Raw genomic sequence first — 27,228 nt, 5'->3', positions numbered from 1 at the left:
TCATCTTTTTTGTCAATGCTGTGCTTATTATCCACGCTGTGAGCAACTAAAGCTTCCCAAATGCTCGTTGAAGTCAGAAATTATGCAAAGGTGAACCGGTTAAAAACAAAACGCCTCTGACTTCCTTGATTAGCTCCAGTTTCAAAGTGTCTTTCCCTTTAAGTTAGGATACACAGCGAAAGAGGATACTTTATTTCCTCATTCTTTAAAAAGTACTGAGAGAACAAACAGAAAGTAAGTCAACTCCATCATCGTCTCCTGTGATTTCACAGGAAACCTCAGATTCAGGTGGAGGTTCCCCCTTCACATTTACAGTCCACGAAACCAGAATTTCCACATTTAATTGTAAAGTAGTTCTTATTTTAAAAGGTGTCCTTTGTCGAAACAATGAATGTTGTCTTCTTGTGACCTGCGCCATTCTCTGCTGATCAATACATCCATAGGAAGGCTTTGTGATCAAATACAATGACCCTTTTGGCTCTGACTGTGTCAATGGTTCTGGTTCCCAGCAGACTGATTGAATCCAAACAGCCTCCATTTGGCATTGTTTGCTTGGTTAAATCTGATTGCTTCTGATTGCGTCATTCACAGCAGGATAAGATAATGACTAGGTAATAGCTTCAGAAAATTGACTGCATCACTGTTGTTTGAACATGGAAAAAGGAGATTTTAAGCTAAATATTTAACATATTTACTTATTTATTGGCCAACGGTTGCTGAATTTGAAATATCTTGAGCTAAAAATACTCGAATCCCTTTATAAAATACCCAAAATATGCTGAATGCAACTCCACCAAGGCTGTTAAAACCTTCAACTTCCCAGCAAATACACCAAGGACATGTCTACGAGTCTAACTATCAGTTTTCTGTATTCGGCCCCCTCCTGTGGCAGTGAAATCAGCCGCTAATGCTAACATGCTAGCACCGTTGCTCACAGAACTATAATTCGAAAGCTAATTTATATCTTCGGCCCTTCAGGTTTAAATTGGGAATATTTCAGTATCACTGAAAAAAAAAGCCAGCATTACGTAATATTCCTCTAGTTGTATTTGTCACTCAAGCACTCAACAGCTTAAAGGAGGGGAGGGTCTGTATTTGCAGAGGTCACAGGTATTCCCATCAATAAATAGCTTGAGTTTAGTTCATGTGTGTAATTAGCTTACTGGACCATTTGAGCAAAGAGATAAGAGGTGTACGTGCTAAAACCCAGGAGACATGGACAAAGAGCAGAGAGAAAGATGGACAGGGAGGGCTTATCTTACTGGATCTACTGAGCATGTACTCTGCATTCAGGGTTGTCTCTGTACTACAGCAGTTTGGAGTCGAAACGGAGCAACAATTGAGATTAAAGTGCAAATCCACAAGGGTTTTAATATTCTGACACCCCAATTCTGAATCCCAGGACAGCGTTCTTCAGCAGTAGGAGAGCACTGACGCCCCAGATTCAGATACGACTCAGATCTGAAGACATTTGTCATATTTGTCAGAATTGATGCCCTGGGGAAAAACTCTGAGAAACACAAAGGAAGAGATGGATGGGACAATGGAGGAGTGCTGTGTGGTTTGAACTTCACAGGCATGTCCTGAGTCAGCTGTTTCTGGGAGTTTATCTCTGTGGTAAAGCTGACCCTGGGCCTGTACGCTGATAGCACCACACACGTGCATAGCTGTGTGTGTGTGTGTGTGTGGGGGGGGGGTAACGTGCACACAGGACACAAACAGTACATGTACTCACACACACACACACACACACACTAACTACCTGGCAGGTGACAGATCGGGCGGTGAAAGGTAAGGAGATTTTCTCAGATAAGGCTGTTAATGAGTAACCCCACTTGTTTCAGGTTGTTTGCTGCTCAGTGGCTGGAAAATTGGAACAATAACATGCAAACACGGAGGTAATGGCCGTGGTGCCAGGCAGGCACACCGCAAGGACCGGACCATAACACCAACAGTCATGGCTGGTTTACCAGGGTTGGGTCCAGAGGCTTTTAAAAGCAGAGTCTTTTGTTTGATGTGGGCAAAAATACCACTTGCATAGAGACAGACCTGGTAAGTTCTAGACTTATCTAAATGTATCCAAATATGCACAGGGATGCAATGACATAAGAACACATTTTTTAAATCCTTTCTGTGGGGTGATTATGTGATGAAATCTGAGATTGAGTCAAAAAAAAAAGAATTCTCATGGCCCCGAGCTGCTCGGGTCTCACTCTGGTCAGATTTAGCAAGAGCAGATTTATGAAAGAGGGTAGATTACTGCTATTAAAACCAAATATGACACTCCACCGGATTCTCCCAGAAGAGACCTGGGAGAAGAATTATGTTGATGTCCCTGATGAACTGAGAGTACGGAACCTGGAAGTGGTCCAGAGTCACCTCACTAATCCTCTGCTCTCTTCTTACTGAACACTCAAACAGGACGGGTCTTTTTCTAACGTGCAATATATGAATTACCATCAGGATGTGATTATAGGTTGTTTTGGTTTTTAGAAAGTATTTTTTTTTCCAAACCACAGATAGTAAAATGTTAAAAACAAGTCTTTCTTTTCAAGCGTATTTCCTTGAATGGGTCATAGCCCACAGTGTCATGAGTGGGTTCAGTTTCTCAAACTGTGACATGACGACTAAAGTTACGGCGAGGAACTCTTAAGTGGACATATTGTCTTTGGACTCTCCTCGATCCACACGATTAAGCTCTTAATCTAATTCGATGACGTGTGAAAGAACAGAAGTGTGTGTTCAGATCACCCTGAACCAGAGATACAAATGTTACATCTATTTATTTCTTTTTGCCCCACAATATATCTCACAAGCTTATTTAATACATCTAAACTGTTGTTACCTCCCTAATACTTTTTGTACAGCCCCTAATGCAAAATATTGTTTTTCTTTTATTGTGTTGCTGTTTTTAATCTCATACCATCTACCTACTGAGTTAAAATGTTGTGCTGTTAATCACAAACCAGCTGAATTAGCACAAAGACCAAGAAAAAGGGATATAAGAGGCAATTAATGGAGTGTTTGATTTAGGAAATCAAATCATACAACAGTGCAAAGAGCTGTTAATCACTTGCATATTCCCTCAGAGAGGTGTTGCTTCTCCATTATTTAAGTTTGACGAAAGGGTCAGAGAGCTATTGTTAGACTGTGATGGTTTTAATGGGATGAGACAAGTTGTGAATGGACCTGGTTCGGGTATTGTCTCCTTTTAAATCATGTTTTGCTTCCTTTATTTCATTTAACTGAGTCTCTGCTCGTTGTTGATCGACTACGGTTTCCTCTGGTTACAGTAAACCCAATTGTCCCCTTGATTTTGCCTGAGTGAAGGGGAAGAAAGCATTGAGTCTTGTGCATTTAACAAACAGGGGCACACAAGTCCAAACCAGCTGAAGGACGATATCAGGGGGAGGAGGAGGAGGAGGAGGAGGAGGAGGAGGAGGAGGAGGAGGAGCAGTCATATCACAACCAAAAGAAGGGAACATTGTGTCAAGTTTTGATAACAAACATGGAAACAGCTGTGTTCGATGGCACGGACTCAAAAACATCTCCAGCTATCCTAATGTACAAAATATATGATATAAAACGGTAAACAACATGTCCCTCCTTAACATGCTGTTAAATACTTAAATAATACAACTTCATGAAATTAAAGGCACTGATTGATTTATTGTAAATGCTGTGTAAATATACTGTGCACACACGTTTTGTTCAGCATGTTCTATCAGCACTTTGCTTTGCATATTCACACCAAATAAGGAGCAGAGCGATGACGCCGGTGCGGATGAGTCTGTGGATGAGACTGTTTTCCAAGAAATGTCCCCGTCTTCCAATCCCGAGAGACCAGACGTTCATTCACAGGCATGTGGGCCCGTAATGTGACATGCGGTTTATTCATATGTCTATAAGCGTCTATTTACAGAAACACAAGATGGGGTTGCACAAGCGGGGGAAGATGGGGGGGGGGGGGATGGAGGTGTGACAGGAGGAGCGTGCTGTGAAGAGAGAGGGAAAGAGGTCAGGGGGAGGGGAAAAGGTTTGGAAAGTGGAGATGTTTGTGACCTCTGCAAGAAAGAGGAATGTGTGAATTTACAGTGAGAGTTGGAGAAAAATGCCGAGGGGTGAAGAGAGGAAAGAGAGGTACTAGAAAGAAGGGATTGAAGGGCTGGAGGAGGAGGAGGAGGAGGAGGCGTGGCGAAGGGGGAGTGAGCATGGGATTGGAGATGGTAACGTGAGCCTTGTGTTTACCGTGTCCCTAGAAACATATGAGTTCTTAGGACAATATGTACGAGGAAACACGCTGCGATCACGACCCAAACAAAGTTGTTCACTTTGGTAGCTGATTTTAGATATAACCATGTAAACAGGAAACATTTAAATGTATCTCCATGGGATGGAGAGAAAATGTGGTGGATGGGTTTAAATACTCAGCTCAATGTTTTTGGTTTCATGGGCCACAACCGTTTTGGGTCACTCCCACCGCTCTCGTCAGTGTTGTTTTTTCGGCCACAGCAGGCGGCTGATAAACCCACCGTGCACTAACCGGCCCAGCGCCACAGACAAGGACAAAGTTAGCGACTAGCTGGTGAACATAGTGGAGCAATTAGCAGCTAAAGAGACAGGACACATCCCGCAGAGGCTGGCGGAGACCAAAAATAGAGCTAAAAGGAATGAACGCTAACAATGCTTCATGTCTGCTGGATGTGGAGATGGGCAAATGTTCGCTGACCGAATCAACTTCATAAGGCGATCATGTGACGATATTGTGTTTGCATCTTGTTGTGCTGCCCCCAAGTGCCCCCCCCCCCCCCCCCCCAAAAACAAATCAATAAATGCAGCTTTAAGTTGTGTAATCCATCACACTGTCTAATACATTTGTGTGATGAGGTAATGTAGTGTAGACTTCAACACACTTGGTCTCTCCGTACAGGAAATGCCAAAATAAACAATCACCCACTAAAATAAAAGGACGTCAGCTCTGACGTCAGGAGCCAGCTTTGTTTGCATTGTTGTCATTATTACTGTGTTATTATAGTTATTGGTACGTCATTAAAAGTCTATTATTTCATTATTAATCAGGATGATGATTATTAGTGTTAGCGCTGCTGTTTACTTTTAGAGTTTCTAATGTTGTTGCTGATGGTTTTATCTGTCATGTCATTATTGTTTATTTGTTTGCTTGCTTGGGAAATTCATACGTATCCAGACAAACCTTTTTTGGTCAGTGAGCTGCTCTATATAAAACCTTTGGTAAATAAATAGATGCTAGAACATTTTGTGATTTCTCAAGTGTACGCCTGCGCCTCAAAACTCAGACCAGTCTGAACTTGTCTGTCCGTCTCGCACAGAGTTACGGCTCCAAACAGCTGACACACAGCTCTTTGTTCACCCATGTCCTTAATATACCTGCGAACTGTAAACCAGATTGCTACTTTATCTGAATATATATAATTCGGTCAATAGATTATGCTTAAATAACTACGTACACAGTCAGTTTAGTTGGTAAGAAAACAGAAGACAAAGACAAAAAGAAACAAGTTCTTTGCCTTAAATATCTTAATCCTAATTCACTATTTAACAACTGCCGACAGACAGCCCTGAAGAATAACAAGAGATTCGATGTGAGCAGTAATCCTGATCAGATGAGTGTTTGTGTGCTTTAAGGTCCTCAGAAACAACTTCTCAACACAACTTCCTCTTTCAGGGCGAGGAGGGGTGAGAATGACGAGGCAGCACATTTAGTATCCTCTTTTCCACGAGTGTCTGTGTGTGTGTGTGTGTGTGTGTGTGCACATATCTCGTATTCATTTCCCCCTTTTACCCCCCCCCCCTCGGTCCAGCCCCTCCCCGACTGTCGAGGCTGTTTTTATGGAAGTCTGGCTCAATCCAGTTCACACTGCCACAAGAAATGACCTCCTCATCTCAGTCTCTCCCACTCCTCCCTGCCTCCCATCTACCTCACTGGACCCCTCTCTCCCCTCTCTACTGTTTGTCCCTCTTCTTCTTTGTCTCCCGTCTACGTTCTTTCTCTCTCCCTCTCCTGCTTCCTCTCATTTCACAGAGAAGGAGAGAAACAGAGGGAGAAGGCTGGCTTGGAGTGTGTAAAGCTTTGATTTGGTGTGTCTGAAACATATTTGTGATTTCAGACACGTATTGTGCAATGTACAATACGTCCAGATGTCGGGGGCCACCGCCCCAGACGCTGTCTGTGTGGCAAATAAACACCATGAAACAGAAATGGAAAACGTCTGAAGGTGATCTGGAGATCTTGTCTCACAGGTGGACCTAGTTTCAGCTCCTTTAATATTTCAGTTGACATTATGCCAACACGGTGCATAAGTCGAGAGAAGAGGGCAGCTCTCTGGCGGTATGAAGTAAAAGAGTCACCTCATGTTTGGACCATTTTGGGGAAATATTTACAACTAATGGACTGATAAATCTGCTGCCATGGTGGAAGAGTGACAGCGGTGATCTCTCTTCCAACAGAACCTCTCTTCCTACCTCTCTTCTAACCGGACCTTGTTTTTTGAGTGTTTTTTTTTTGTTGAAACAAAATGTCGTACTGTAAAGGCACATTTCACAGTACAGGAGGAGGTTGAGAGGGGCTGTTGGTAGGCTGACGTCTGCATTTGTTTGATTTTGTGTGTGTGTTGATGTGTACGAACGTGTGTGTGTGTGTGTGTGTTTTATATGATCGACCGCCCTTGTGAAGGTGTAGAATCTGACACCTTTCTTCTTTGTGGATCTTTCCCACGATGACGCTTCTCTTCGGTCTCTAACGTGCTCAGCCCTCTTGGTGTGTGTGTGTGTGTGTGTATCTATCTTACTCGTATTGCTATTCTATTTTGCACTGGTGTCACTTTTATACACTTCATATTTATTACTCTATTGTTTATATTTTATTATCCTTCTGTTGTAATATCTGATCAATCTCTGGCACAAGAATTACCTTTCGGGTTAATAAAGTTATACCTAATCTAATCTTGAAGTGTCCTTAGGCAGCAACACTCATAACTCACATTCTCTTCAGTGGCCTGCAGGAGACGGCTGTCGCACTCATCGGCTCCCGCGTGTCTGGCTGTGTGAAGAGAAAACTAAAGGTTAAAGAACATGCTTGCATGCAAATATCCTCACATTTACACGTCTGAATTTTAGCTTCAGGTGTGGCTCTGTGTGATGGCTCTATGATTGATGACTTGCTTAGGGGCCATCTTGAAGAGCTAAAAATCTGGAATTGAGAGACTTTGTGTATTGATTGATCACAACCTTGGTGCCCAAACCTGACATGTTCTGCACTCTGAGTTATTCAGGGGGATACAGCTGTAGACTGTGATGTGAGAGGTTATCCAGTAAAGTGTGGGCGGTCGATTTTCTACCTCAAGGACGTCACTTTGTTGCCGACTGGCTGGATAAATAAAATATTTATGCTGCGTGTGAGTGCAGTCTAGACTATAAATAGTAGCAGCTAAACATAAAGCCGTTGGTATTCCCGCTGCCATCTCACGCAGCTTTACACCTACACAGATATAAACAGATATAAATTCATGCACAGCTTCACTGACACGCTAGATGCACGCTCATCATGCAGACGTATAGCTCAATAATTTGGATCCATGAAGATAAAAATCTGAAACTGACCCCTGGAAAAATAGACCTCCAATTCAACGTCCATGTAGAGTTAATTTGAAAGGGATCCTGGGCCGTCAGACCTGATCCTAATAGACCAGAGGATCTGATAGCAGGTAAGTGATCCTCAGACATTGGAGCCGTGGAGAAAAAAAAAAAGGACTGAATTTATTGGAACCTGGCCCAGTCAGGATGTCAGACAGAAGGAAGCGCAGTTTGATTGCCACGTTCTCTCAATAGCTTTGTCTTGGATGAGCTTCCATACTTTATAAACCAGATACACAACTCTGCGGGGAACAGAAGTATTGAAGGAAATGAGCCACAGACGCTGTAACTCTTGACAAGCTGCTGAGCCGGTTTAAGAAACTACCAACTCGAGCACAATGTGACGTCTGGTGTTCAGCAGACGTGAGTCACGTGAACTCACTCTTACTTCCCTCTTTTGGTGAACATTCCCTTTAATGCACCCACATCCACATTGGAAATCATTAAGGTTGTGAAACATGTTTACAGAACTTTATAACATAACTCAACAACATTATTTGTTAAGCAACAAAAACTAAACCGATGAACCCAAACATTTGATTTATTGTAACTTCCTTTTGGCCATATAGTGTAAAACAACCCAACAGTCCACCTCTACCAGCTACATCCTTAAAGTAATGATAATACAGCAATATCAAAAAACATTGTCATTCTGCATAATGGGTACTCTATTTTACTGAAGTGCATTTTCTGTTAATGCTTTGACTTTAAGGGGTACTCAGTATTCCATATATATTCTGATTTTTAGTCCTTATTATGGATAAGTGAGTATTCATCCATAGTGGTGTGGATGTTTTAATTGCCTAAGTAAAGGCCTTTTTCCTCTAATAGTTAATGCTTCCCTCACACATTTATAATAGTGCGCCATCAAGCGGTAGCACTGTGTCATAGCATCCCCGTCTCATCTGTATTGTACTGGCGTGCGGCCGCCTGCAGGGGGCAGTGTGACACAACTCCGTGACAACGTGTGGACGGACTGCAGAGGAGGCTCGTGCAAGTAAACTACACGTGAGCTTTAGTTTAATTTAGTTTTTAAGAGGCATGGATACAATTACCAAGAGGGTGAGGTTTCTCATTCGAAGTTCATTTTAGTTACTGCCGGTTACACAGGCTGTGTAGAGTTTACGTTAGCCTGACGCTGCGAAGCTAATCAAGTTAATTAACGCTAATTAAAAACGGGCTCGTTAAACAGAGAACGCTTTAAAGTTGCCGCTCTGTGGCGGCTTCTTTTGTGTGTCTTAGCTTTTGCAAATGATGACATTAGCCTTGAATACAACAATATATATATTTATCTTTCAATGTAAGTTACCTCAAATCTAATAATGACTTCAAATAGAGCTCACCTGGGCGTCTTCTTGCAATTGCTCATGGGAAATGTAGTTCCCAATAGTTAGCAATCCAAATGCATGGGAAGCTCCACAGACACAGCATATCACACAAACTGAGGATAAAGCAACACTAAAAACATCTGGAAATTAAAATATAGATTTGTTCAACTGATTAATATGTCTGTTTAATTTTCTATTAATTATTTAGTCTATTAAATACTTGTGGAAAAATGCCCATCACAGTTTTCCAGGAACCTCAGATGACATCTTTTTATGTCTGACTGGCAGCCCACAACCTAAATATATTGCACATAAATAAATATATTATCCTATATCAGAAAAAAGAAACACATCTTCACATTTGAGAAGCTGAAAACCGAATGTTAGTACTTGATATATGTCCATAACGATAACTCAATGATCACTATTGTTCTGATGTAACTAATAAAAGGAAACGAACATAACATATGTACAACCCTCAAACAAACACATCAGTAAAGTCAACATAATACTTTACTTTAAATCCACATTATCTGGAGAACCGAACCCTTTTTTCTCCGAGCTCACGCAGTAAAAAAATATTTAAACCTGATTTTAAATCAAAGCGAGCTGTGAAGGAATGCTTTGGAGAGGTTGTCCCGCTGAGATATGTGCTTCATCCTCGAGGACAAGAAACACGAGGAATGGGTGATCACCTGTTGCTTCTGTGTCTGCTGCTCCAGACAGGTGAGAGAACAGGTGTGAGTGTACAGTCGAAACGTTGTGTTAATGTTCAGTGTCTGACCGTCGTACTCTTGCTCAACACGTTTTAATCTTGATAGACTGTGAAGTGAATCAAGCAGTGCCTCACAGACTTAGCACACATCAACACACACTCATCTCCATCCACTACCCCCCCTGTCTCCCTTGGGACCCCCACGAAAGTCTGGTGAGGGGTCTCCAGTGCCAAAAAGCAGGAAGTCACAGCTGTGCTCATCCCCCTTTCAGCATGTGAGAGAGTGTGTGTCTGTATCTGCGTGAGGTCTGGGTCAGTGTGTGTGTGTGTGTGTGTGTGTGTTTTAGTCTCTTTATATCAGTCAGTTTATCTGGCCAGTATGACGCTAATTTCTATTCCCACCTCTTTGGTGCAGAAGTGAGAAAGTGCAGAAAATGAGAGAGGCTTATACGGGCTAATAAACACTGTGCGCATGAGCTGTGTGTCTAATAGTATAAGACTGACTGCACTGGACTGCTGCGGTGGAAACACACACACACACACACACACACACACACTATCTGTCAACTCTGCTTTTTATTTTACAGTTTCTGTCACCTTCTCTTGCTTTTTACTTCTTTATTTCTTCTCTTTCTCTTTCTTATTGCACTTTTCCTTATCTGTTTGTTTAGCTTCTCTCTTTCTCAATGTTATTTGGCCAAAAGTATGCAGACATCACTGCTGACAGACCTTTTTATAGTTTTGTCTGGACCACTTATGACCTGATAGGAGCTGAAACAATTCCCTGATCATCAGAAAATCAATGTCAAACTATTTTGAAAATCAATTCATCATTTTAGTCATTTTTCAACAACATATTAATTGGTACCAGCTACTCACTTGTGATGATTTGCTGCATGTCCTCCTCTTATGTGATTGTAAATTAATCTCTTTGGCTTTTGGACTGTTTCTTGGACAAAACAGGACATTTGAAGACGTCTCCGTTGGCGCCGGGATATTTTGATGGACATTTTCACAACTTCCTGAAATTTCACAGACCAAATGATTAATCGAGAAACTAATTGGTTGCAGCCCTCGTTCAGAAATGTGGGAAATGTTGATCCTACGGTATCAGAAAGGGGTTTTCCGAGCTTAGCGTGGACGAACATGACTGGCCTGCACAGAGCGCTAACCTCAGCCTCATCCAACACCTTTGGTATGAATTTAAACGCTGACTGCGGGGCCCTACCTCACGCTCGGTGCCCGACCTCGCTGATGCTGCAGAGGTTGAATGGGAGCCAATCTCTGCAGCCAGGATCACGAATCTTGTGGAAAGGTTCTCCCAAACGATGGAGGCTGTTATAGCAGCAGATTGACTCTCATGGTTTCTGGAACGAGATGTTCTACAATCACATGTCCACATACTTTTGGCCATGTAGTGTATCTTGGTCCCTGTGTGGATCTCCCTCATTTCTTTATTTTGTTTTTGTTTCTTTGTCTCTCTTCATTCCGACTCTTTCTGCTTCACGAGCTCCTTGTGAAGTCGGCGCTTTGCTGTAAATCTCCGGCCATCGGTTTAATAGGCGCAGTGTGCCTCTGTGACACCGGCTGCCTTTGTTTTGGTTACAGATAAAATCACTGAAGGAAAACATGACAGCAGAGAGAGAGAGACAGAGAGAGACAGAGAGAGACAGAGAGAGACAGAGAGAGACAGAGAAAGAGGCTATATGAGATTTAATAGATGTAGAGAAACGGCACTGTGTGTGTGTGTGTGTGTGTGTGTGTGTGTGTGTGTGTGTGTGTGTGTGTGTGTGTGTGTGTGTGTGTGTGTGTGTGTGTGTGTGTGTGTGTGTGTGTGTGTGTGTGTGTGTGTGTGTGTGTGTGAGAATCCCTGTGGTGGAGGAAGAAATACTCTGGACAAATCTAAAGAGTTTCTTCCCTCATGTTTCCATTTCTTGACCAAGATACACAAAGAGAAGGAGAGTCGAGGAGGGAGAGGAAAGGATAGCCGCTAAAAGAGTGATGATTTGACAAAAGCCCGTGTCCAGAGCAGACTTATTAAACTACTTCCCAACTCTGAAGGACAGATTGAAATTTCAGACCTTCCTCCTAACTCCTCGTCCGCGTGATGTTACTTCTTAAATCTCAAATCTCTTTGTCCTCTCCTCCCTTCATCCCACCGCTCATTCTCACTTTGATCTCATCGTCACATGGACACGTGGAGCTGATCAATCACAGTGGCTGAAGCTGATGTTTTTTTTTGGGACTGTTGACAAGGCTGCACTGACATCGAACCTCACTTCACTGTCAGGACGAGAGGAGAGAGAGAGAGAAGGGGGGGGGGGGGGGGGTAGGGGGAGGGTGAGAGACATAAGAGATAGGGGGAGGTGAGAGAAAAGGAGGAGGAGAGATGAAGGGAAAAAAAGGACTTCACGACTGGACTGGACTGCCCCCTTTTTCTCCCCTCAGCCTCTCTCTGTCTCTCAACTTTCTTTCCTCCGTCCTCCTCCGCCGTGTGTTTTTTTTTTTTTTTTTTTTAATGATTTGGGGAGAAGAGGGGAACGAGCGCTCAGTGCTTGGCTGACGGTGCAGGCAGGAGCGTCACGTAGGAAAACAGCAGCCTGAGGGGCAGCACACCAGGACTGAAGAAGATTGAAGAGGCTTGGGACTAAAAGATTGACTTACAGACAGAAGTGGCAGGAAGAAGGAGAGAGAAAGGACGTGCAGATTTATAGACTCTCAACAAGCAATCCATTTAAATACACAGACTGGGCTCAAAGCAAGGAGAAAGCCAGATATACAGATTTCATTTTTGTAGACAGACGGGCAGATACCTTGCGAGCAAGCAAGCTTAAACATTTTTCCAGACCGGACCGGACCGGAGTTTTCTTCCACTGGAGAGAGAGAGAGAGAGAGAGAGAGAAGCAGATGGACGGAGGCACATTTTGAATCACAAGAGAAGAATCCTCATCTTTATTCAGCAATGCTTTTGAGGAACTCTGCACTGAACTGTTGCTGTCTGCCATGTTCCTGGATGCTGACACAGGCATAGGAAATATTGAAATTCCCTGAATTCCTCCTGAGAAGAGGGTCCACGTTGTCTTTTTTTTTTTTTTTTTTTTCTTTTCTTCTTCTTCTTCTGTGCAGGTGTTGTGCTGACTGTCACTATGTTTTCTCAAAGGTACTCTTTAACACCATCATGGACTTCTTGCCTTTTGGTCTTGTGCATCCTGGATGTATGGACCACAGCCCAACAATCCCAACCCCAGGCGCAGTCCCGCCGGTCCAGGCAGATGCCACCCTTAACCTCCTCCTCCTCGTCAGCCGGCAACCTGTCGGAGAGCGCCGAGCGCAAAGTGGAGCGCCTCGGCCAGGCGTTCAAGCGAAATGTCCGAGAGCTGCGAGAGAAAAGCTCCTGCTTGGACCTGGTCTTCCTGGTGGACGAGTCGTCCAGCGTCGGGGCAAATAACTTCCTGAGCGAGCTGAGGTTCGTACGCAAGATGCTGTCCGACTTTCCCGTCGCGCCCGAGGACACGCGGGTGGCGTTGGTCACCTTCTCGTCCAAGACCCACGTGGTGACGAGGGTGGACCACATCTCGGCGCCGAAGTCCCACCAGCACAAGTGTTCCCTGTTCAACCAGGAGATCCCGGCTATCAACTACAGAGGAGGTGGCACCTACACCAAGGGAGCCTTCCAGAGGGCAGCGGTGAGTCAGACCTAAAGATAAAGAGAACGTTTATGTCAGTGAGGCGTGTTTGTGTGCCTAAATATGCCCGCAGGTGCGTTCACGAGTTCATCTATTTACTTGAATTTTGCTCATTCGCTTGGTCTCTCATTAATGACAATGAATGACCTCCTCTGTATGTAAGACAGCTCAATGTCTATATGTCTGTATGTGTGTGTGTGTGTGTGTGTGTGCGCGCGTGTGTCAGTCAGTCTGCAGCCTGCTGTGTGATTGTGGCTTGGTAAGGCTGTTAATGAAGCCCTGCGTGTCCTTGCTGCTCCTGCCTCCTCTAAATTACACACCAGAGGGGGAAGCCGCTCGCCGGCTAATTATTCAGGAGTTTCCGGTCATAAAACTACCATTAAGAGTGATGTGCAGACGCATGTAACACTGAAGCAATAGGTTTTTCAAAAGTGGAACGAAGAGCAAGACACATACATGCAAGTAAAGTTAAGAATCGTGTTAATGCCATTATTCCTGACACATTTCTCTTAAACAGAAGCATCACCGGTTGTCTGGCTGAATTTGTTTTGGAGGCGGGGATTTGGCGGTTTTGCGGGATTACAAGGGGTCAAAATGTTAGCTTGTTTATGGTTTGTTGATTGGAGCTGCCTGACACTCAACCACGCGCACACACACACTCAAACACACACACACCGAGGACATATGGCACAGTTCATCCGTCAAGTCCAAACAGCCCAGCTGTAAAAGCTGTGTTGGTGGTATAGGGGCTGGTCCTGTATAAACACACACACCTCGGCTCATGCCTCAGATCTGCCTTCACTTAAGAGCTTTGTGAGCATTATGTTGAATTACACACAAGACCAGATTCAGGTGCTTTTGGGGGTCTGCAAATGTGGAAACTCTGCAGCCTATTGAGCTACTTTATGTTATTGTGCAGTCTGCTGATAGTTGTTGGAAGGACAAATGGCTTGGTGACAAAAATACATAATAGATGTAAAGGACTGGGTGCACTGAAGTCAGAGAACCTCATTGACACGAGTACAATCATGTGATGAAACTGTTGATGGATGTCCAAATAGCTAAGTGTATAAGTGTTGGATAATTAGTTGCTGCAGTGCGACGGAGACTAAAACCATCAGTTATTCAGAAAATGATCACTCTCAAACCCGTACTACCTTGATGCTACCGCACTAACTTTCCATTAATGCGCTGTAGATAATAAAAAATCATGTCGGCCTAGTTTTACAAAGGGAGAGGTAAGCTGAGCTGTGACAGGTTTACCCTCCAGTCCATCCCTGCTCAAAGCTAATTGCCTCGGACCACATGTATCCTCCGGCTTAGTGCTGAAAGCTTGGCCCTCAGGACAGGTTTTCAGCTCGTCCTCCTCAGTTAAGTGCTGATAAGGAGACCGCTGGCTGCATCCCAGCTGCTAAAGACCACAACAATACCCAGAAAAGGGCTTTCTGGGGGAACTTCAGTGCCTTTATCATTGTTCACAAACACTTAGAATGTTTTGGGTGATTTATCAAGTGATGTAGTCTAAATCAGTCAAAGATGGCTTTGGAAAGAAGAAAAGGAGCGCTGCACTGCTGCTCAGGCTCTTAAGTCCCAACATTGCTATCGAATCGAAGTCTGATTAAAATGAAAGATTACATTTCATTCTGTGTTTCACTCGTCATAGGCAGCAAACACTGCCGTGTTTCTTGCCAGCACGGCGTCTGCACGGTGAGAGTCCGTGTAGGCTGACCGGAGCGAGGTATGAGTAATGGGGAGTGCTTCGTGCAGCCTACACAGAGCTGAGACATTTTTGGAAAGATAGATGAGCCTAGCAGATACAGACCGGTGCTCCAGAAACCACCCCACACCTGACGGATTCAGTCTGACGTTTACTGTGTCTTCACATGATCGAGGAAGCGATGATTAAAAAAAAAGAAAAAGCAGGCCTGTCCGTGATTTATCGCGTGATCTCTGCGTTATTTTATCGTCTGTCTGGAATCTGACTGGAAAGAGAAAAAAGGAGCGTTTGTCGTCTCTTTCCATTAGCTGCGTAAAAGATGGGTCTGCTAACACTAATCCACAAAGCACACATCCGCCTGTCATCGCGTACCGACTGAACTGTACGCCGACTGTCTGTGTGTCAAATTGGGAATTTTGCGGCGTGAGTGCATATCATTTGTATTTTTGCGCGTTTGCCCGTACACACGCCTCCGTGTGTTTGTGTATCCATCCTAGGATTCAAGGGAAAAATGATGTGTGTGTGATGTGTGTCAACGTGTGCATCTGTGTTAGAAAGAAAGAGAGAGAGAGAGAGAGAGAAAGGATAATTGATAATTGCAGTATAATAATAATAATGCCATATTTTATTCCCTTGGCTGGTCTTGGCTGTTCTAAGTGCCGTAGAAAGCTGGGATCCATTAAGAGAGACATTTTTCCACCAGCCGTGCATGTAGAGACAGGGCTCTCCTCCAGCACTCTTCATCTCTGTCTCACTCCGTGTCTCTGCTATCTGTCCGTCCGTCTGTCTGTCTGCTGTCTCCCTTTTCACCTCATACTTCACACAGTAAGTTAAAGCATCAGTGTTTGGTTCCAAAGGGAGTTCTGATTCTGATATTTCCACTTAGTTTAGGTAAATTTACTTGAGAATATATGGAATGAATAAGCCTTTTGTGTTGATATACGTATAGTGAGTAAAATTAGGTAATATAGGCTCGTTATAGCCAAATATGTCACTTTGCCATTCTCTAGCTCTCGCTCACGATGATGTCATTTGTTGTACAAAGTGTTTTCCGACCACATCTAAACGTTAAAGTGTTCATAGCGGTTCCGAATGGCCACACTCTAAGGCGTGGCAAGAAGTCATGAAAGCGGTGAGATGCAATTAATTGTCCTTGAGGGCATTTGTGGTTTTTCACTCGGGTTTACACTTGAAATGTAATAGAAAGGATGACAAAAGAGAGCTTGGGAGACGAGCCCTGCACACTTCTCACACCTCCGCAGAACGGGCCGATCGCTGCGTAAAGTGTGGGATTGTTTGTTTTCAGGAAAGCACCGAGACTAGTCAGATGCAGCTCCCTAGATTCCACTTAGAAAGGCACTCAAAATGTATTAAGCCCTTCTCTTTCTCTTACTGACGTAAACCAGCTCGTCCTTCTGTGTCCGTGTGTTTGAAATAATGTAGATGAGGATAAATGTCCTCCACTACGGGTTTATTAAGACTGCGGCACTTTGTCACGATGATTCACCGTGCCTCGTCTTTTTTTAGGATCTGTCTCTCCTCAACCTCGCGTCTGACATGATGACCTGGTAGCTGATGACATCACTCACTGTACTTTTCCAGCACTTTCATGAGCGCCGTGCAAAACGGAGCTGATTGATGGCTTTCGGTAAAGGTTTTCGGGCCTCTGAGGAATAACCTCCTGACCTGTACCTGAGACAGAAGTAGTTATCACCACCTCCTCCAGAACTGAACCATATTCCCTTCCTCTCTACTTACTGTAATTGCCCTGAAAAAGTCAATCCGTTTTCCTGCTCTTTTTTAGCTTTTGCTTAATTTATTTTCCATGCATTTGCCTTTTGCATGACCAAATATCTTTGGGGGGAATATGTCTCAAGGCCCTTCGTTTTATTCTATTGGTAGCTGGTAATCTTGTTGATCCAGGAATTATGGCTTTTTCCATTGTTGCGTTTATTATAGTTTGCTTTGGATTCAAGTGTCGGCCATAAAAATGCAGGCAGAGAGAGGACTGCGTTTGCATCAGCCAGTTAAAAAACAACAACCCGTCATCACTTGTTTTTTGCCTCATCATTTGTCTTCATCCGGAAGATTCCCCTCTGGGTTGCCATGCGTTGCCAGATAAATACCCCCTTCTTGCTCTCTGCAGGCAGGCCCGGCTTTGGCAAAGAAGCCCCGACCACTAAACTGGACTTGGCGGCTTCACTGTGTAAGTCGGCCTTCACAGTTGCATAAGACGCAGACAGATGGGCAGCGTGTGAAGAGCAGTGGGAGGAAGATGGAAGAATGAGAGGAAAAAATAGTGGAAGAAAGAGGGGGGGGGGGGGGGAAGCCCTGGGTCAGAGGGAATTGACAGAAAGAATGTGGCTCTTTCTGGTGGTTATTCACAGTAATGGTTTTACCTGACTGTTGGTTAGACTCAGCCTGAGTCTGGTTCAAATCAGACTTTACATTAGTCGTGTACAGCCACTTAATAAAAGGAGCTTTCTGCTTGTGTTTCTGATACTGGGATCTGCAAATGTGTTAATTTCCTCTAATTCCATCAATGATCACACACACACACACTTATTATTCACACAGAAATCCACTCACACACACAGTCAATGGACCCGCTGCATGTCTTTACATGTTGTCCTTATATAACTCGGAGAGGTCACGTTATAAGACTGTAAACGGGAGCGCGTCCCAAATCTCTCAAACGTTTTCATGCTTGATTTTAGTCAGAAATATTATTCAGAAACACATTTTGCTGGATCGTTGAGCAGAAATTTGGCAGCTCCTTCAAGTAGCCGCCATTGTTTTTTTCCAGTTGGGGAAAACTTGAATCGTCCAGTGAAATGTACAAAGTTTAGTCCAACTTGATGTTTCAGAGAAGGAGAATGCTTGTCGATCACACTTCATACAGCTCTACTTGATACGATGCCTTTCTGTGTCGAGCTTTGCCAGACCTCAATCGGCGAGACAAATATTGAAGGCCCCGTCTCATTCCAGCGGGTTTCGGAGCCGTTTCTCCCGTTTCTCCCGTTTCCATGCCTTTCAATCACGCTCCCCATCCGGAGCCGCAGACCTCCCCAGCAGCGTGGACAGACAAGGGGAACGTCACTGTCGTCAGCTGTGACGCATTACAGCCCAAATATGCGGTACTGCTTTTCAAAACATTGTCTATTAGATTAAACGAGGCATGTGCAAGTTGCTTATATTTGGCCTGTGGAGACGTGCAGTAGAGATCATGTGCATTCTTGGCCTGTCTGAAGTGCCACACGCACACTAACACACACACACACACACACACACACACACACACTCGGGGGCACACACACGCACGTTTTCATTTGATGCTGTTGGTTGAGGGTCAGAGCCTTTGCCTGACTTTCCGAATAACCGACGGTGAGATGTGGAGTGCAGCAAATTAAGGTGGGAAATGAACACCATCCATCACCTGAACGCTGGAGGTTTTTTTGTCCACGCCGGCTGATTTTCAGGCGGCCTTTTCATTTCTAGAAAACACATTTGCTTACTGGAGCGGTTCTTTAATTCTCTCGGCTCAGTCACGGGGAATTTTAAACAAGCCGGCGAATTCTCACCAGCACTAAATTCAAGCTAAACTCTCACTACAGTATAAGATTGCAGGGACGTGAGTGTGACACTGTAGGGAGATAACACGGAGAGCTACTTTTTCACCAAGAGAATAAACCTATTTCCCCTTTAAACCTCCCTAAAATATGAGTGTTGGACTCTAAAGAAAGAGAGAAGACAACTACAGTTATAGAGAGAGAGCTGATGCAAACAAGTGCCCACTGCAACAAATGAAAGCAAGGTGCATCCCTTTGATCCGGTCCCTAAAGGCTGGACTCAGCCATGATAAGAGGATAAGAAAAGTCTCTGTTTCCTGTCTGTCTAACCGCCACTTCCCGCCATCTCACCCTTAATCATTTCCTCCCCCTCAGTCCGTCTGCTTCTTCCCCCTCTGCCTACCACCTCCTCCTCCTCCTCAGTGTCAGAGGGTCTCCGGCGGGGTTGAATGAGACCGAAGGATGGAGCAGACAGGCTGCCTCACCTACCAGCCAGAAAGGCCCCGATAAGACCAGACAGGGACGTCCACAGACACCAGGCAACAGATTTAAAACATCTGCAGAGGGATCTGGGTCCCTACCATTACTGTTTATAGCACCCCATATATCTGTGAAATCATTTTTATCAGGACAGTAAATTGAGGATTTGAAATACCGCACATTGCTTTTTTTGTCCAGAAACAAGATAAGTGGTGAGAGGAGCAGTAATGATCTCAGCTCTGCTCTCAAAGCTGAGATGTACAACATTTGGTTCTTGTATTCCTGTTTCCTCTTAAACGTGTTCTTAAACATTGAGTTCGATAATGACTGAATGTGTAACGGATCTCATTACAGGCTGTTGGTTTTGCAAAGTAGGTGCTGCTCCAGAGTCAGTTTAAAAATCTTACATGTTGATATATTTCAAATGTCATTTTGTTGAAAGCAGATATCTTAATACAACTCCGGACTTAATATCATAACACGCTTTAACCTCGTGGCCTCAAATCATTTTGTAATTGTAACTTCTTTTCTCTAATTATTTTGAAATAGTGAACCAAGACGACTCCTTACACACACGTCACTGGGTTACCTGATTGGCGTGTATGCTTCAGGGTGTAGTTTACACTGTCATGGTGATGGAGACCATAGACTCAACACTCTAGTGTGTGTGTGTGTGTGTGTGTGTGTGTCTTGGGTTTAGGAGGAAGAAATGCTTTAGTCTCGGGTTCTGGGCCTCCTCACACTGATTCATTCTGACAGAATAGTCTCCATTCTCTTCTTTCACAACTTTGTCCATCAACCTCAAATATGCTTCACTGAAGCACTTCGGAGCATTTTTCTCACACGATGCTTTCGCAAAGCTATCCCCCCCCCCCCCCCCCCCCCCCCCCCACCACCACCACCCATTCCGTCATCATTGATACTTCTGTTTGGAAAAGTGAGCTTTGAAGGGTTTTCTTTTTTCATGCTAAAATATTTTGATGAAACCATTTCTCAAGCTGTTCACATAGGAATGTTTGCAGCTCTTCTTTGTCTTTTCTTGATAGTAAGTTAAATATCTTTCGGTTCGTCACACAAGCTATAAAAACCCACTTTACACTACCGAACCAGCACCAGACGGCAGACAGACGCAGCCGGCGTCTAGCTGGTGAACACAGAGGAGCAGTTAACAACAAGATATTTCCCTCAGGAGAGCTAAAAGACAGCGAATGTTGGACTTACATTTGCATGTTTCACCAGAAACAAAACTCCAAATAAATGATTCAGTTGCTCCGTAACTGCTGTGTCAGTAATTTGTCAGTTATTGCCGTTTTAAAGATTGATATTTGCGTAACTAACTGGCTATGACTTCAAAATGCCTTTATTACCTAACGGTGGGCCTGTGCACTCATTTTTCCGTCTCTCGTCACGCTCCGCTCACCCCTGCCCTCCTCTCTGAAATGGACACCAAATATTTTCCAGAAACGGGGGCCTACTTTCCGACCTCTGAACGTCTAGAAGCACCCCGAGGCCTCCTCCTTCACCATTGTCTCACACAAACACAACGTGCAAAGCTGGCCCGATGCAGCCGACCTCAGACCAAAAGCGATGAGATGCAGAAATCAAACCATGACCTGATTTCAATCAATATGCGAGGCACGAATGCCTCATGAATATATAATGTACACATAATAGATACAGAGCATCTAGGATAAGTGTATTCATGACGACACGGTCAACAGATGTGTTTCAACTGATACCGGCTGTTCTCCGCCAGCTGTCACCGTGCATTGATAACGTCGGACCCTTTGAGATCCCCGGCTGTCGCATATCTGTTGAGAAGTGTTGACAGACAGCGAGCTGTGGTGGAGATACGCGCGCTGAAAGGTCAGCCGAGTTCAGCAGTCAGGGCGATACAGTTAAAAACCCAAAAGAGGCGGAGCATGGTTAAATAATATGTGCAACCTGTCAGAATACCGGATGATAACAAAGATCTCTTTGAAGTGGTCTCAACGAGGAATACTGCAGTGTCTTATCTTTCCAGTTCGGACAAACATCTAGTTAAACAGTTCTTGCAAATGCTGATTATCTTGTGAACGAGACATTTTGTCAACCAACAAAATGTGGATATCTCATTTGGAAAAAAACAAACATTCGTGAGACTTTTTCACATCCCAACCCGAGGTCACTAGTTTCCTCCAACAACTCTCGGCGCATCCTGGTCCCGTCTGTATTCACTGCAGCAGCCGTAGACTTGGCAGGCTACATCCTCCAACTGCCGACTTTATCCTTCATATCCTTCCTTCCATCTTTTTTTTTTTACCCCTTCAGGCAGCACTCAAATTTAGGAAAACCCAAGTTCAGTTTTCACATCCATCTCATTGCCAAGACAAATCCTGGTGTTGATCTGTTAACCATTCAGAAAACAAGCTGGTCTGATTCGGTTTCACACAACTCGTTTTCACCAATTTAGTCTTTGGGCGGTGGATGAACACACGTGTGCCTACTTTACAATTCATTAGCCTGCGTTAGTGAGCACACGCTGATGCATGACGGACAGATGCTGAAGTGGCTTTTAGCAGAGCCGTTGGTGGTTTTGATCTTAAATGTCTGCAGAGGATCTGAACCTAGTGTCCGATGTGTGTCGTGTGTGCGTTTGTAGAAAATGAAGACAGCTTGAAAAGTTTTGCTGTCTGTCTTCTGTCAAATGGTTTTTTGTTTAGTTATTGTAGACTTTGCTTAGGTTGTAAATTACTGCACTTATTGCTGATTAAGTATTTGGCTTCTGCAAAAGCTGCTGAGACGGTAGCCTCTGTCTGCTCGACTGCTGTTCGAACCACCGTCTGCTTTTCACTGAACACCAGGAAGTCCGTCCATCTGTCTCTCTCCTTCACTTCTCTCTGTTTGCAGTTTGTCTCCACTTCTCCCTCGCGCCTAATTTCCCTGCCTCGAGGAAATGCTCCAGCTGTTTTTTTTTTTTTTTCTTCAGTAGACGTCGGTGTATGCAGTCGGTATGCGCTGGTTTGGATGTTGTGGAGAGTGTCCCACTTGGCCTTGGGGCCGAAAGCTGCTGCGGTCAAATAACTGGGCTTTTGCTCCGGCCAAAACCAGCGACTCCAGTTCGAGAAAGAATTAGAGAATAAAAATGAGGTGACTGAGCCCAGTGGAAACAACAGGGAGTGTGTGTGTGTAATGCGAGCATGTGCCCAAAAACGTTTATGCAAAAGTGTTGATACACTAATCTCTTTTTCTTCACCTTGTTCTCCCGGTACATCAGGAACCAGAGGGGAAATAACGACCCACCACCTCGTCTTTCAGCCCAGGCCCAAAAGAAATAACTCTCGCTACTTGCAGCTCTTAAGTCACGATTGTCCTCTGCACCTTTTTCTCACTTGTTTTAGAGAAACGAGAGGTTGGAATGAGCTCGGCACGGGAGGCCGGAGAGGGCAAGCTTCACACTTCCCGGCTCTGTAAAACACAGATGTCAGTAAATCCCCTCGACGGACACAAACTTCAGACCTTTCTCCATCGAGCGCATGCATCCGTCACCGTGTCATTGTTTTGCGCGTTACCCCTTTTGTTAATTCTTCCCCTGAGATGAGGTTTTTTACTTTAATGACTGCGGTGAGGAGGAGTGTAAATCCTGCCATAAAAAAAATCAGATCTACAAAGTGGGGAGTCTCCCTGAGCTGCTGCGAGCGTATGAGGGCGGATTTCATCACTTCGGTCCCTGTTGGGCATGAATCACACAAACACTCACTCTCTCTAAAGTTTCCTTTTATTAACTTTTAAAATCGAATGCAACGTCACTGTCAGTCGACGTAAAAGCTGCAGTAGCAGTTTCTACCTACCTGGCACTTTGCATAGCGTGTTTAAATGATGGAAATGCATTGTATTTGCAGCTTATGCAACATTACAAAAAACTGCTTAGGTTTAGCTTCACTGTTGGATGCACAAAACTAAATATCTGCAGTTTTACCAACACCCACACACACATGCTTGTGAACACACACTTTCCTACACACATCGTGCTCACACACTTAACCTAACACCCTGTTCTTTCCGCTGAGCGTGCATTCACATACAAACACGCACATTCCTGCTCACTTAAAATACTGCTCAGCGATTGATAGGCGCTGCTGACACCAGCCTTATGAAGGTGTGTGTGTGTGTGTGTGTGTGTGTGTGTGTGTGTGTGTGTGTGTGTGTGTGTGTGTGTGTGTGTGTGTGTGTGTGTGTGTGTGTGTGTGTGTGTGTGTGTGTGTGTGTGTGTGTGTGTGAGAAAGCGATAAATGAATGGTGAGGGGGTGGGGTGTTGAGATGGAGAGGTACGGAGGGAAATGTGCGATTCAGAAAGGTGTGGTGGTGCCGAGGAGGCTTTGAAGAATAACACTCTGTCGGCAGGGTCAAAGGTCAGGGAGGCGTCAGCAGTGACAGGCACCGACTGTCAGCCGCTTTGGTGGCCTTCGCTTTAATGGCATAATAACTAACTTTCTAGATCTCCTCACAAAGTCCATTCAGCAGCAGTTTTAGGGCTTTTGAAACTTGAGTAGATCAGAACGTATCGTGTATGGAATGAATCTGCAGATGCTCCGATTCTAATTGAGACCAAACCTTTCCATGGATGACAGTTGTTGAGCCACGACCAAGCCCAAAATGTGGCTGCAACAGATGAGGGAAGGCTTGTTTTTAATCCTAGCCGATTGGCAGAAAGGCCTTTCGCTACTGAAGCGGTTGTTGATCGCGTACAAAATAAATAAACGTCATAAACGTGCACAAACGTGACACATATAGATACACACGCGTACAGACGCCTTCACACAAACGCCTGATCACGCCTTTCCCCTGTCTCTGTGTTGGTTCCTCTGCTATGTTCCTGTTCGTATCCCTTGTGCACATGTCCCTGTACCTGCTCCGGTTGCATTTTCATTCACTCATCTTTGGACTCACCCGCTGAGTAAGTTTTGGATATTTCTTTATTGAACTCACCATTTATCATCCTTGTGCTCCCCGTGTCTACCTGCATTTGGGTCCATCCCCAGTTGTGTTTTTGCCCCACCGTGACATCATCGGCTAAAAAGGGGTTTATAACATCATGCCATGCCGATGCATCAGTCGGCCTCTGACATTCAATGAGGAACACGCATTTTCAATAAAGGAACGAACTGCGTTTAATGAGTGGACTTGAACGTTTCATCTTGTTGCCACAGTACAAATCAATCGCGTCTCTGAAATGCTGCTCCGTTCTCTCAAAACGTTGGTCGAGTCCACGTCTTTCGTGATTAGGGACACAAATCACACAAACTCTTTAAGCGTAAGGATTTACTTTGGCATCTTCAGATTAGGATTTACCAAAAGCGTCATACATTGGCACCTGAAGAAACCAAAACTATTTGAAAGAGCCAGTAGTGGCACACTAAATAACATGTTTTTATGGGCTTAGGCGCGGAGGTCTATTAGTAAACCACTTGCTATGTGGAGGGGAGCGTTTGAAAGTGCCAGATTCCATTGAGTTGTTTTCTTTGGTGAGTGAGTGTGTTCGTGTTTTTCTGACTGTCTGTACGTCTCTGTTAGTCATGATTACTATAAGTAGGCAGTTGGCGCATGTATGGGAACCCACAAATATGCCGACATCCTGTTGTCTTTGTTTGTTTGCTTAATGTGATTTATTTCACATCCTCCACGTCTGATTGTGCAAGATTTTAGTTTCTGGATCGATTAGTTGTGTTTTCCAGGTAATTAACCAAATAGAGACAAAATATGCACTCAGCTTTAATTAGCTCATGTTTGAAATGCTTTGTGTTGGCAAGAAACCCCGTCCGCCAGGACCCGATACAAATCATCCAACTGAGCAGAGCACACGCAAATAATCCGTTTCAGTTCAGGGTATCCAAACACTAACTGCAGGTGTTTCCCAGCAACAGAGTATTTGTATTGGTATGTTAGTTTTCTTGGAGAACAAGCAAGTGCAACATCGCCGTCTGGTCCACATTGCTCGTGATTTATAGTGAGGTTTAGCGCTTTTACAGAGTCCATGCTATCCCAAAATGTGTCCTCCTCTTCAAATGACCTCTCAGCTTGCACTCCATCTCAAAGTTGTGAGGTCTAATACGACTTATCAACGAGGGCCAAGTCAATAAATTGAAACCTCACCATTAACATATACTGCAAACACTCTATTAGAGGAAGCTCTCCACCTACAGCTGGTGCCAAGACAAACAAACCCCTCTGGAGAAGAAAGAAGGGGAGGACGGAAAGAAAGGCACGCGAGGAAGAAATGCAACGACAGCAACAACAGTCAACACACTGCAACAAAGGAAAATGTCTTGTCTCCACAGTGTGGTCTAAGCCAAGTCTGGACGAGACGGGATGCGTTTTCATGGATACTTAAAGCCAGCAACGGTCCCCGACTCATTCCCCCCGTATAAGCACTTTCAACACGCCAGTCTGGAGTCAACAAAATCACCGCGCTTCACCACACTGTTTCCTTTGTTTATTTCAAAATCAAAGCTCGCCCTTAGAGATGCTGCCGTGGTTGCTGCTGCGCTTTGGCAGTGAGGTAATGATCCCGTGAACGTCACAAATATTACATAACTCGTGGGATTTCCTCCACTCTGAAAACGTAAATTCTGTCGAAAACAGATTTTATGTCGATTTTTAGATCATTTCCAACACAGCCACGATACAGATTAGTGGCAGCAACGCTTCCAGCTGTGTAAAACATCAATGTTGTGTATCAGGTTTTGCTTTATTGATGCTAACCAATCATATAGGGATCAATCTGTCAGAAGAGAGGCTGAATTTCTCCACTAACAGCAGCTTCAGTAGACTGAAATCCAATGAAGAAAGCTTGCACCCTAATATCACTCTCACCACCTATTTGCTGCTGCTCAAAGGCATCGCAGGTAACATCTGTAACGTATGATGAAGTTAACCAGTAACCACGCCATGCACTCAGTGACATGTGACATATTGTGCAAACCATGTGACTGCACGTCCAGTTGGAGAACATTCAAAATGTCAAAATAAAACAGATGAGGTCGGATATGCAATTAAAAAAGATATACTGTACAGTATATGCTGAGAGAAACAAAACGTACCATTTACATATTGAAAATGTCAAACACATGCCATGAACATGGAAAAGGAAATGTAATATAAGCACCCCGAGGTACGTGACATGTCGGTCTGACCCCCGCTATCCTCCGACTGGCTCTTTGTTATTCTTCCTCCGGCTCAGTCAAACCAGCTCGCCTCGTCCAATTACCCAGAATGCCGTGTCCGATTGGAAACACGGCCAGTGCTTTAAATGTTTCTCTCAGCGCTTCGTTCCGCCAGCACAGAGGGGGGGTAATTGAATGAGTTTCTCATTTGCCAGCCAAGATGGCCTTTCCCTCCTTGGCATCACATCGTGGAATCAGCTTCTCTCTCTCTCCCCCGTCGTTCCTGGGTGGGTTGTTGAGTTTGACGAAGTGGTGTTGTGACAGAAAGCGTCGCGCTAACGCACACAGCCGTCCAGCCTGCAGCGCTTGGCAATTAACCGACTCTTCTCCAACACTTTGGATGCCGGTTGCAACGCTCAGCTTGGGCCGTGCTCAGAAATCCACGTCACACAGGCAGACGTTAGTGAGGACTTTTTAAACCATTAGGTAGTGGCAAGTAAGTTAGTGGTTGCCAAATTGGGAGCGTTTTCCGGTAATGAATGTTCTTTTCGAAGAATAGTTTTCCATCCCTAAAATGTTGCACAACTATACCCCAGACAGGTTAACAATTATCTAAAAAACATCATCTGTGTTTTTAAGAACCTCCACTTTAAGCACAATGATCGATGAATTATCCTCTCTCCAAATATTGTGTGTGTTTTTGTGTCTGCTCCTTCTGAAAGTACAGATGCAGAACTTCTCTGGGATGGGACTCCATATATATCGGGTTGATTGATGTGCAGGAGATGTCTAAGACCATACATTGATGTTTGATTTGTTACAGTACGTGCTTCTGGTATAAATGCTCACACGTCCCACACTTGTTGAGCCATGTTTTCATTCACCATAACTTGGAAGCAACACTAAGCAAGTATCTGTTG

The 27,228-nt window shown here is 44.3% G+C and overlaps 1 protein-coding gene across 1 annotated transcript in view; it reads left to right on the top strand.

Moving 5' to 3' along the window:
• Window positions 1-11,843: 11,843 nt before the first annotated feature.
• Window positions 11,844-27,228, top strand: part of svep1 (sushi, von Willebrand factor type A, EGF and pentraxin domain containing 1) — a 69,865-nt gene continuing 54,480 nt past the window's right edge. Inside the window, exon 1 of the mRNA XM_076092601.1 lies at window positions 11,844-13,400. Within this exon, the coding sequence (XP_075948716.1) occupies window positions 12,861-13,400 (540 nt within the window). The 5' untranslated portion in view covers window positions 11,844-12,860. The remainder of the gene's footprint in view (window positions 13,401-27,228) is intronic.

This window comes from Anarhichas minor, unplaced genomic scaffold (genome assembly GCF_050575085.1).
Source record: "Anarhichas minor isolate MPS153535 unplaced genomic scaffold, ASM5057508v1 ptg000016l, whole genome shotgun sequence".
Lineage (NCBI taxonomy): Eukaryota > Metazoa > Chordata > Actinopteri > Perciformes > Anarhichadidae > Anarhichas > Anarhichas minor.
Note: the sequence above shows the minus strand (reverse complement) of the source record. Positions and strands in the feature narration are given on the sequence as shown.